Source organism: Corvus brachyrhynchos, unplaced genomic scaffold (genome assembly GCF_000691975.1).
Source record: "Corvus brachyrhynchos isolate BGI_N302 unplaced genomic scaffold, ASM69197v1 scaffold283, whole genome shotgun sequence".
NCBI lineage: Eukaryota > Metazoa > Chordata > Aves > Passeriformes > Corvidae > Corvus > Corvus brachyrhynchos.
This window is the reverse complement of record NW_008237409.1, coordinates 2,474,338-2,486,914: the sequence shown is the minus strand read 5'-3', so window position 1 is coordinate 2,486,914 and position 12,577 is coordinate 2,474,338. Positions and strand designations below refer to the sequence as shown.

General features: G+C 37.6%; 2 protein-coding genes across 3 annotated transcripts in view; both read left to right on the top strand.

Annotated features, from left to right (window-relative positions):
- BRIP1 (BRCA1 interacting protein C-terminal helicase 1) overlaps positions 1–6,411 on the top strand; it is a 48,561-nt gene extending 42,150 nt beyond the window's left edge. For both annotated transcript variants that reach the window (XM_017730958.1, XM_017730959.1), the window contains exons 17-19: positions 1,197–1,279; positions 2,508–2,825; positions 3,530–6,411. In XM_017730958.1, coding sequence (XP_017586447.1) covers positions 1,197–1,279; positions 2,508–2,825; positions 3,530–4,383 — 1,255 coding nt within the window. In that variant the 3' untranslated portion in view covers positions 4,384–6,411. The remainder of the gene's footprint in view (positions 1–1,196; positions 1,280–2,507; positions 2,826–3,529) is intronic.
- Positions 6,412–6,529: 118 nt separating this feature from the next.
- LOC108445887 lies at positions 6,530–11,116 on the top strand (the record flags this gene model as incomplete). The annotated part of the gene is made up of 4 exons (XM_017730881.1): positions 6,530–6,625; positions 7,127–7,205; positions 8,690–8,905; positions 9,554–11,116. Coding segments are annotated over 4 exons (615 nt in total), but the record flags the coding sequence as incomplete, so codon positions are not given.
- Between the last annotated feature and the right edge of the window lie 1,461 nt (positions 11,117–12,577).

Here is a 12,577-nt window from a genome sequence, read left to right as displayed (position 1 = left end):
TCATAGTCCAGATATACAGGGGAAAAAAGCATAAGCAGAGACAAATAGTTCTTGAGCTTTAAAGCAAATGAAAATCCTTAGGACTTTTCCAATACACTGATTGTTCACACTGTCAGTGGGCTCAGAACAGTTGTTTGATATTTAGCCTACAAGTATTTTTGAAGGGGAGAAATAGCAGTGGGGTTTTTCAGACCTTTGCAAAAGGTCAATTCAATTATTGTGCTCACTGATCTCTTCCCAGATTTAGAAGTAGTGGTATAGCTTCCCTTTCCTAGATGGAAAAATTCTCCCAAATGTTATTAACAGGGTAGAATTAATTCATCCTCCTTCAACAAAATTTATCATAGAAATAAAGATTAGAACTGTCATCCATATCTGTCATAGGTGCTGTGCCTCTGTCATAGATATGCAGAGCCACAGAAACATCAGCTGGAAAGCTCTTCTTGTTTGAATTAGTCCTAATGCAAATGTGATGACATAAATGAAGGCTTAGAGAGAAAACTGAGAGAAATTGAAACATTAGGAAATCTCATTGTGGGTTCTTGTTGTTACAGGTCTGATTTCTTAAATTCCTCTTTGGAATAGAAGAGTATTAATTAAAATTTCTTAAGAAAAAGCTCAGTTGTGGAATACCAATAGTGAAATAATAACTGTGAAATCAGCTTGAATTTAAATCAAGTTTTAGTGACAATTGCTTATTGTACAATTTATCATTTGAATGGTCTAAAATGGAGAAAATAGACTTCCATTCTGACACAAAAGTACAAATTCCTTATAAAACCAGGAGCCAAAGCCCTTGCTGACCTGAGATGTGGGGAAGGATGAAGGTGTATGAGGAGGATTTTGATAAAACCAGAACATTCCACTAAGCTGGCAGGAATGTCTGTAATATTTACACTGCCCAGTTATGAGTGGAAAACAAATGATGTGGTTTGATTGGCTGTTGAATATTTGTGTGCTTTTTTTTTTTTTAATTTAACTGTTTTCATGTAGTAAATTCATCAGTTGAAAGAAAATTAAGCTTCTGTGGCATCCATAACAATTTTTGGTGCATACAGTAGAAATGCACTTCCTGTATAATTTTGCATGTTCCAGCTGATTTACTGCAATCCCTGTTTCCTAATTCCCACAGATTTTTGCTGTGGGCCCTCTAATTACATAAACACTCTTTTTTTTTTTTCCCCCCTCACTTTTAGGTGTATAAGGCACAGGAATGACTGGGGGGCTCTTATTTTAGTTGACGACCGCTTCAGGAATAACCCCACTAAATACATAACTGGTAAGGGGTAAAATCTTTTGGGGAAACTTCCTAATATTGAAGAATACTGAAAACTCAGAATTACAGTAATATGATTGTACAAATACAGGTGAGTAGGAGGGGTCAGAATGTACCACAACCAAGGAACAGAAATTGAACTGCTGAATATTCAATATACAACAAGGGTTTTCTGTTTATAGTTTTATACTGGGTAGAAATAAATGCAGATGAAGTAAAACAAAACATGTGCTGCATGCAGCCTGAAAAAATAACTAAAAATTAGGAAATAAACTGCTTGGGAATGAGTTCTTACCTCTGTTCCTGCCCTTTTTGCTGGGCAGAGCTGAGCTCACTCAGCCCATGCTGGGCGTAGTCAGCAGGTGGAGCTCAGCTGCTGCAGTTGAGTCCAGCTCCTTCTCTGATGTGTTTGTACTAAAAATACATTGAAATTATTGGAGTAAACACAGATAATTCATATAGGAGCACAATTAATCTCTATGTTCAACACTTGGTAAGATTCCTTTCTCTAAAAAGTAAAACTTCACAGAAGAATGAAGTTCTCTGTTGTGGGTTTGGGTTTTTTTGGGGTTTTTAATTGATATTGAACGGATTTTTAAATGGGTTCAAAACCACTTTCTAAAACTGAGGAAGTCAGTTTTTGCTTCACCCTTGTGTGCTCCAACATTATCTAAAAAGCTGTTATGCTCAAGACATCTCGTATTTGAGAATTTTAAATATTCTTTTGATAGGAGCAGGTTTTATTATATTGTAACCGTGGAGCAGTTGTGATTCTTTCTGAGTTACTGTTACTTAACCTGAAACAAAGTTGTAAAAAGCTTCATTATATTCAAATTTTTATCAGACCCTGTTAATATGATAATAAATAGCTGTACTCTGTGAAGGTTGCTTTTAAATAATTCATGATAACAAGCAGAATGAACACCCAGGCATCAAAGAAATATAATGATGTTTATGCAAGGCAGCAGTTTGACCCTAACAAAAAGACTAGTGAAAAAGGAAAAGGCTCTTAATACAAAAAGAAGGATATTTTTACTGTTGCTTATCAGAATACTGCCATTTCCAGCCCTGGAAAGGAGGAATTGCATTGTTGTAGTTTCATGAGCAAACTCGTGAAATCTTTGAGGCTATACCTGCACAAAAATATTTTCACTCTATGGTGCTATTTACTGATGTGAAATACCTGATACAGCTGCTGTCATTTTGGAGTCAGATTTTTTTTTTCCCCTAGGATTATCTAAGTGGATCCGTCAGCAGATCCAGCACCATGGGAATTTCGGCAGCGCTCTGGAATCCCTGCACGCGTTTGCCCTCAGAAACCAGGGGACTGGGGATGCTTCCTCAGAGCATGGCAGGGAATTCCCTTCCCATTCCAGGGACCTGTCACAAGGCTCTCAGCAAGAGGCAACCATTCATCTGTCACCAGATGTTCCTGCTAAAAGTCAGGGGCAGAATTTGGGCTCAGAAGTTCATTTTACTGCAGCCATCAGCTCAGTTCATCCCACAGCATCAGATCAGCCAAGTTGCAGGACGGCAACAGTGAAACAAAGTATGTTCATTTCCATTGGCAATTTCAAATGTGGAGTTCCATCTTTTGTGGAAGAAACAAATGTTTTTTAAAATTACAGAAGTGCTATAGTGGAAAATGATAATTATTCACAAATGTGGATGAGTTGTGCTCAACAGACTGAAATTAATTCTCGTTCCATCTGGTTGTCTGAAAACAATAATGTTTGATAAGTTTATAGTACAATCAAAAATGTTTTCATTTTAATTTCCTTTTCCATTGAACACTATGAATATAATTTAAAATATATTTGAAACACATCAAGATTAGCGTTATTGCAAGTTGAGTGCCCTGGTTCAAGCTACATCTCTTGTTTAGACATTGCTGTGAGACACCTTCCACGTGATCTCCTCTAGCTCCAGCTTCACAAGTAAAATCCATCCCTAAATTTTAGGAAAGCTTACGATTTCATTTCAATCAAGAAAGAGGTGAATAAGATAATAGCACAATAATAAAATATTATAGATTTCAAATCCAGTCATACTCTACCTTTATATGCCTGTTAATCTATTCATTTAATTAAGACAATTCATGTGCAAGGATAGTTGTAACCTCTGGGCTTTTGTTTGTATTATTGTTTTTAATGAGTATTATAAAATCACCGTAAACCTAAAACAGTGGTGATTTTGATGTGCTAAACGTGCTGTAAATCAGATATAATTCATTTGTTTTGTGATTTTTCCCAGGTGACCAAAAAGTTGATGTAGAGAGCCATTCTCACCATGTAGAACAAAGAAGGAAACATATGGACTCCTCCCCCAAAATGCCAGCAATTAAAATGGAGACAGAAAAAATGAATGGATGGACTAGTGCTGATATTGTGGAAGAGAATTGCTGCTCTAAACCACTGACTTCAACTCCTGTGGCCAAGAACTGCAGGGCCACAGTGAGCAGCAGACAGGAGCATGTGAATTGGCCTAGTGACCTTAGTGATAATTTAAATCAATGCCAATCATCATTAATTGCAGAACATAAACCAAGCGGACCAGAATCATGTTTGGAAACAACTAATTTTTCAGTTCAAAATGCTGAGGCTCCAGCTGCTGAAGGACATCCTGATAAACTCCAGCTTCCAGCTGAGCCCTGCAGGGATTTCCCTTCAGCAGCAGGGAGAGCTGAGCCTTCAGCATTAAATGTGGCTGAGGATGAGGATGAGAGCATTTACTTCACCCCAGAACTCTATGATGATGCAGAACCAGAGGAACAGAGAATTGAATCCCACCTTCCAGCCTGCTGTGCTGTTGGGAATTGGGTGGAATGTGGGAACTCCACAGTCCCTGCTGATCTTTTTGCCATCAACGCCGCAGAAACACTGAACGTGACTGAAAAAACTGAGGCTGGCAGGAGAAGTCCCCATGGAATTATGGAAAATGAGAGGAGCAGGGACAGTGCAGTTGATGCTGTAGAGGTGGCTGGTGCAGCAGAAGCAGATCAGGGAGGATCTCAGGGGATGGACACCCCTAAAAGGAAAATCAGCCTTTCCAGATCCCGAAATAAAGGTGTGTCATCCTTTCTGCTGGGCAATAGTGGCACCAGGTGACAATTTCTGTGGGAATCATGGTGAGCAGCCCTTAAAACACCACAGGGTAGCTACAGCTTCCTTGTCCTCATGGATCAGAAGCTACCCTCAGGTTCCATTTCTCATTATATTTTTTGGGTTTTCCCTGGGAGAGTTTTGCAATGTGCAGTTTTCTAGAGATACAATGAAGATTCTTCATCCTGACTTCATGGCTAAAGGATATCATGCCTGGAAATTCTAAATGGAAACCCAAGTAGGATCTGACTTGGAATTATTGGTTTGTCCATTATGGATTTAATTAATCCACCATTAAATACAGTCAAATAATTGTGGTTTTCCTCAGAAAGCAAAACACCCATTTAACCAAATGATGGGTTTCTGTACTTGTTAACATTCTTTTTAAATAAAACATATAAAACAATATCTTTGCAGATCAAGTAATAGATAGATTGAGCCTAAATACCAAAACAGGTATATTCTTCAGTACTTTGATTTATTCCAATTTCTTACGTCAAAATGTCCAGCAGGAGCTGTGCACATTTTGATATTTGTTGAGGATGAGAGGCTTCTTCAGAGAAAAACTTGAGGTTTCTTTACGTTTTCCTTTTATGAGAGGATCTAATTTCTGTTGGTTGGATTCTGTGTTTATTTGTGTCAAAACCTGTTATTATTTCTGTGTCCTATGAGCACATTTTACATGTAACATATAAAATGTAAATTGTACACAAAGGTCTTTGAATCTTGCCCAGTCTATTTTTTTTTGAAGTGTTTTAAGTATTTCTTTCATTTACTGCAATGAAAACAGCCAGGATTTTTCTGTAATAAAACATATTGACATCTCAAGAAAAGATTGTTCATTGCCATCCTAGATTAATATGAAGATGCAGGATTTTTGCAATCTAAAGATTGGCTCATAGGTATTGATATTTTTTGTCTGAGAGTAGAAATGCAGTTATTAACTGGTTATTTTCCACAGAAATTCATCTAAATAACATTTTGAACCCATCTCTACAGAGTTGTGAACGTGCTCATATCAATAGGATTTAAATTGTGCCCTTTCTTTACACAATAAATGCACCTTTATGAAATTGGGCACTGTTTGCAAGAATGGCAAGAACACGTGCATTTCTTTAATTGGCAGTATTTGGCATGAGGCATTTGGTTCCATTTTTGCAATATTGATGATCAAGTTTCCTTGGTTTAGGTTTCCTGGATTTTACTGATGGCTTTGGTTTAGTTGGGATGGCAGAAATTCCAGTATTGAAAACATCTGACCATGTCTAAGGATAAATATTCTTCATTTCTATTTAAATAATGATGAAGTTACTGTTGGTTACTGGCCTCTAGAGCTGTCCTGGCAGCTGTGGCAGGTGCTTTGCAGCCACATTTCCCAGACTGCATTGGCTTGATCCTCAGTTTTCCTAAAGCAAATCTTCTGCACCAAACCACTTTTTGCATTTTGTGTATCTAAATAGATAACAGAAATCACTTAAGCTTTGTGACTTGTCTGCTCATCCAGTGGCCCACAGCCACAGCCTCTTATTTGTCTTTCAGAAGATTGTCTGTCTTTAAATCCATAACACTCAAAAAAAAAAAAAAAAAAGAAGAAAATCCATCTACTTTTTCTTATCTGGAGCAGATTGTTCCTTTCTTGATCTTGTGGTGCCTCTTCCTTTGATCAGAAATCCTTTAAGGCAAGGCCTGCTCTGTGTCAAACCACACTCATCTAACACCTACATTTTGTACCAAATGAACCATTATTTTAAAAAGATGTATTGAAACATCACTTGATACCGTGTTTCCTTGAAAAAATTTCTATCCTCTAAAAACTCAAATCAACAGGTGGATAAAACCCCTTTGTGTTCTGCTGGGTATGGAAGGTAAGGGGTGGACTGTTTCTTTTGGTGCAGATTCGTTCGTAATTTATCTTTCTCTTTAATAACTGTGTTATTTGATATGTTAGACGTAAGAATATCCTTTATAGTTAATATATTTATGGTGATTCTCAGAATTAAATGCTGCCCAGCCTGCAAAACGTGGTCAATATACCAAATTTCCTGGAGTTATTTATTTGGATTTATCACATCTATCAAGGCCAAAATATTGAAAATTCTTTTCCTACTTTGATATAATTGCTCACTATAATCTCTGTTGCCTAAAATAATAACAAAATCTTGAATTTATTCAAGGATTGAAAGTTCAGAGGAGATGCAGGAGAAGGAAAGCTGCCCTTAGGCAAAGTGGCTCCTCCCAAGAGAGAAAGGTACCACATCCATGGGTTAAAGTACCTGTTCTGAGTGGCTGCTGAATGTTAAGGTGCAAGGGAATTAAGAATGATTTATCATTTAATTTTTCAAGTGAAATAATACAATGAAATAGTTTCTTCCTGATCTGCGGATCTCTGATTTACACGCTCAACAGATACCTTTGTTTCTCCTGGGAAACAGGCACCAATCATCCCAGACTCCTTTGCAAAATTCCCAACAAATTGATAGCCTGCAGTGTTCTAGGCCATAAAATACCTCATATTTTATATGACAGTGTTTCTATTTAAGTGAGGTTAAGCATTTTTAGCATGTTGTATATTGAATTATTAACTAATACAAATGATAAACATTGACCAGATTCCTTTGAGTATTTCAAGTGCTGTATTTCTCTGAAGCGATTTTAATAGATTTAATTTTATTTATATTTAAATGTTCCAATCTGCACAGTTAGAGTATGCAAACCAGTATTTACATGCATTTGTGCATTGCTTTGTTAGAAGGAAACACACAACCAGCCTTGCAGGAAAGGACTTTATTGTGTTGTCTGTGGAGCTGAAATCCTGCCCAAAGCACAGGGTAAGAACAGTTGTTTCATTGGGAAGGATGGGATTTCTGATCCACCCTTTTACTTTCCCAGCTTTGGATACTGGAGGGATATTTTAGAATAATTGGTTCATTTCTCCACTGGATAAATGAGTTATCAGGAATGCACCAGAGACCTGCAGAAAGTCTTCTGAGGGCGAGAGAATTTAAAAGAAGTTATTTTTTCTGGCAGTTTTGTTGATTCGGTAGTCCTGCCACACTGACCCGTCTGGAGCTACAAGGGGCATCTGATATTTGGGACTTAACTGGAGGCAGCTTCTCCTGCCATTATGGAAGGCAGGAAGGAATTATGTGGAGCATAGTGGCCCATTCATTGGGGTTTGTTCCTTCTCAGGATTAGGTGTTAATTTGCTACCAGTTGCTGTGAGAAGTTGGGGAATATCTTGGCACAGTAATTCAGTGAATGCAGTGCATGTTTGCATGGAAGTATCAAAAAGCCAAATGATTGCACTCCTATTCTTTAATGTGTTACCTACCTTGTATGAATTTGGTTTTTAGTCTGTGGTTGGCACATTGAACAAAGTGAGGACGAGCTGCTTTTGGAATTCTTTGTGGTTTTGTGAGACACTTTAATTTGGGAAGGTCTAAAGGCTGATAAAAGTAACAGCAACTCTGCTATTTTTTAAAATAAGCTTCATCTTCAGGCCACTGGGCCGTGTGTGATAATGATGTAATTACAAGATATTCTCATCAGTTACATGCAGAAACAATTAGAGCTGCTTCGTGCTTAAACAGTCTTCTGGATATGATGAAACCAAGAAAGGACAAATCTCTTCAGCAAACCAAACCCATGTCTGAGGAGTAGTGGGAGATATTCCATATTCTGGACCTATTAAAATCAGGCCAGTTAGAAAAGTCCACATTGGATAAAGGCAGGCCCAGGTCATGGAGGCCACTTCTTGCTTCCCTGTTTTCCCTAAAGAACCTTTAAGATTTGGGTAATCTCATCAGGAACCTTTTATTCTCTCCCTTAACTTATCAGTATCATCATATCTCTGGTGCAGAACTTGTGAAATGGAACCCCTGTGTTCAGTAAAAGCATTCTGAGGTACAGGAATGTCTACACTTACCAGGGTGTCTGTTGTCAGCAAGAAGTTTTATGTTGTTTAAACTGAATCTCAGATGCCAGTTGATTGAGGAAGGTTAAAAAATCTGAAAATGAAAAATAAATGGCTTTATTCAAAGTGGATTCAAGCTCACTGGTTGATTTGGGACTAATAACAAGGGGAAAATTATCTGTTGAAAAGTAAATTTTGGACACATTAAAAATTTTAAATAAGGCCTTCTTCCAAGGGCCATTTACAGCAATAGAAGTCTTTTCACTGCCTGCAGTGGGTATTGGATCAGGGCCTAAATTACCATCTTGTAAATGTGGAAAGTTTGCAGCATGGTTGAACAGTACTGTATTCAAAACCATGTGTGTATATAAGTCTTACACCCCACTTTTTAAATTATAGGAATTTTGAGAAAAGCTTGCTACAGTAATAGTGAGCTGAAAATAATCTGGAAACTCTTCAGAAATGCCAATGTAAGAAGTAAAGAACCCATTAAGAATTGTATGTGTAAACTAGATGCCATTTCAGAAGATGATAATGTCATACTGGTCATCTCAGATGCTGCAAGTCTTGGTCACGTTAAAGAAACTTTGAAGATTTATCAGATGCCAGTGAAAGGTAAATTCTTACTGATAAATACCAGCTAACATTTGTCAAACCCTTTTGCTGTAAATGAAATACCACTCACAACACTGACACCCCTCCCTTGGACCTTTTGGGAAGCTCATGGTGAGATTTTTCCTTCCTCAAAGCTCTGTGGGCTCTGCATATTTAACCAGACACTGAAGGTGAACTCCAGTGTCCCCTCCACTCCCACATTTGTTGGGTCCTTTCATATGATCCTGTTGAACAATAAAAGAAAAGGATAATGAGAACAGAATTCTTTCCATTTCTTACAAGTTAAAGTCCTTGAATTGGCCACATGTGCCCTGTGGTTAAAGCAGAAGTGCTGTGTTTGATGGGAAATCATTCCAGGTGTCAGCCCATGGAATGTGGAACCCTTTGGTCCTTCAGGTGGCAGAGATCAAATATAAAGTACTCATTTTATTTCATATGTGGGCAATTCCTTTCCCATCCAGTGGTGTTAGGGTGGCACAGTTAATGAGATGAGATTTTTGCCACAAGGACTCATTTTTGGAAGGAATTAATGAGCATTCTTTGCCATCTTTCTGACATTTTGAAATGTGAAATGCAACTTGTTCCTTTATATCTTTTAAAAATCTCTCTTGATGCCTATATAAATCACTTTTTCATTCTCTTTGAAAGACTCGAATGACAGTTTATCTTTAAATGCTATTTGGAATGAGAAGGAATCTTCTCTGACAAGTTACTTGCAGTGCAGGAGCTGTGTCCTTCAGTCCATTTCTCCATGTCCTTTGATAGGAGCTGAGGTTACTCATTTCAGAAATAAAGTGCAGTCCTGGGTAAGTCAGATTGGTTTGTTTTGTATAATAAAATGCTCATGGAATGATTTGTACAGGAAATATTAAAATACTATTTTTGTAAAAGGTAGAATGAATATTTACTAGATCAATTTTACATGATTTATCTAATTTCTACCACAGAGATTTTAAATGATAGTGAAGAACTGAGTTCAGGTCACTGAATATATTTGGAACTGTCTATACCTAATTTGTTGCAATGTCTGTAGTATTACATCTGAAAAGGGATAGGAAAATAGCAACCATCCATGTCTTACATGAAAGGAAAACCAGAACAAAACATATTTACACAAGTGCTGTAGACTTGAATTTTCAGACATGTAGTTTTATGTTAGTTTTGGCACTAAAAAAAGAAGTTAATCAGCCCCTGAAGGATGAACATGGACACGGTTTAATGGAGTCAACAGGAAGAAATTTATTTGTAAGTATTGTATTTCAGTGGGAGCAAACCGAATTCTCAATAGGACCCGTTGAAATCTAGATGAGAAAACTCTGTATTTTTCCTGTACTCTTAGAAGTGGAGGGTGAGGCTCCATCCAGAGTGAGCCATGCAGATAAGCCCAGGGCACCTCTGCCTTCCCTGCATTTTCCTTCATTTATTCCTCGGATATAAATAGAGTTGAATTCAATGAGAGATTTCCGAGACTAAAACTTTGCCAAGAGCTGAATATGATCCTGATGTTTTGGCCTGTGTGTCATTTTCAACTGTTCAAGCTGTTTGAAATGCAGTGGATGACAGTGTGGTGATGGGACAAGGTTTGTGAAGCATCATTTGCCATGAATGTTGGGATTTCAAACACCACCACAAAGGTTTCATGGCATTTCTAGCATTCATTTTGTATCAAACAGAATGAAATGTTACATTGAGGGAATTTATACTGGCAGAGTATGAAATAAAGGGATCCTCTGAGGTATAATGAGTTGGTTTTTTATCTTCTGAACTGTCTTTTTCTGGCTCTTCCATCAGGTGTAAATATGGGATCAGCTGAGTTTAGCTTAAAAATGTAAAAGCAGTGTTTTGTTCTCAGCCCACCTGTAGATTGAACTTCTGGGGTTTTTAGCTAAAAGGACACTGTTTAATCTTGCAGGTTTTTTGAATGAGTCTCCTCCTTTCCCATTCTTCCCTTATATTCTTTCTGTACCCCCTAGAAAGAAACCTTGGAACCTTGTAGGCCTGCAAGAGGCTAAACCCCCCCATATCTGGCTTTGGAGAGTCATTCTGAGATCTCATGGCTTTGGTAGAGACACATCTAATCTCCTAATGCCTGTCTTTGTTTCGGGAGAGGCTTGGGGGTAAAAAAAATATCCCATCATCTTCCAATGAGCTGGGAAACCATTGTCAGAGCTGGCATCTCTCCTTGGAGCTAACCATGTCTTAGGGGTAGATTTTGTGTGTGAAAATAATGTCATTTATTTAGCAAGGTAGGATGGACTGGGGATGAATGATGGTAGAGGTAAATACAGCTTTAATTTTATCACCTCCTTGCTTTAGATCCACTGGCTGTTGTTGTCTTGTAATTGGGAATATATTCATGTAAATGAAGGCACACAGATCAAGTCCAAGGAGTTGAAAATGATTATTTATTATGTGCTATTATTTACCAGAGCAAACACAGATGCATTAAAGTGAAGAAGCTGTGATTCAGTCAGTCTTAGCTCCCAGTTCTATACTCTTGAATCCAAGCTCCTGCTGTTGCTGAGCAATATATTTGTGGAGATAAAATCAACATTATAGTTTCTACTGCTGCCCACCCTGTGTTAAATCATGTACATTGTCATGAGGTATTGTGTGTCATCTTAAATTACTTCGTGTCATGTGCTGACTATAAATCAAGTACAGTTGGTTCTGGAAGGCAAGGAATTGTTCATTTAATGGAAATCACATTGCTCCAGCAAAGCAAGCTTAAAATAGAATCCCTGGATTTAAGAGCTGTTATTTACTCTTAGATTTGGTCGCTGTTTAAAGAGGCAATGCTGTATTTTCATGACTTAAATTTAAGGTGGGATTAACAAATTGCATCTTGTACATTTTTTTAACCTCCTTTTTTATCAATTATTTCTATTGAAAATCAGATTTTTTAATTTACTGCTACATTTTGACAAATTCAGTCGCATCATGTGTTCCCCATTGACCTAGAAACCTTCATTAACGTGAAATCAGTGGCATATAAATTATTACTTTTTTTTATTATTGCTTAAAATGCCCTAAATAATTGTACATTCCTGTTTGGGAATATAGTTGTGTTTGTGAAGGAATAGAAGGCAGTACTTTGGAATTAGAGAGAATATTTAGGTAGCGTAAATGTAGGGGTGCTTTAAGATGTAGCTTAGCTAATGTACTAAATCGTCCTTCATATGTTAAAAGGCGAACGAAACCCACAATTAAAATTTTAAACTTATTAAGGAGTTGTTGCTATCACTGATTAGACAGTCAGCTGTTGAGACAGTAGCTTTTATATAACAGGATATTGTTTTGTTCATCACGTTACCACATTTGGCAAACTTTTATCTTAATGCGCCTATCGGGAATTCCAGTCTGACCTCAATCTGAGTAAAGCCTCGGAGGGGCCGGAGCGGAGCTGGCGGGAGGTGCCAGGGCCCTGCTCCCAGACTGTATATTTGTTATCACATGTTAATCAGATTCATCATTCTGTTTAATAAAGATTTCAGCTGCCACGCGAATGCATAATCGGCTATGTCTGAGTGCCCGTCTTTTGTCTCGAGCAGATTGCTCAAACTGTATTAAGCATCATTAGACAAAAATGACGACCTTATTAATTTGTCCTTTATGTGTTTTCCAGCAGATTGGGCCTCATTATTATGCAAACACAGTACACAGAGCGGCTCC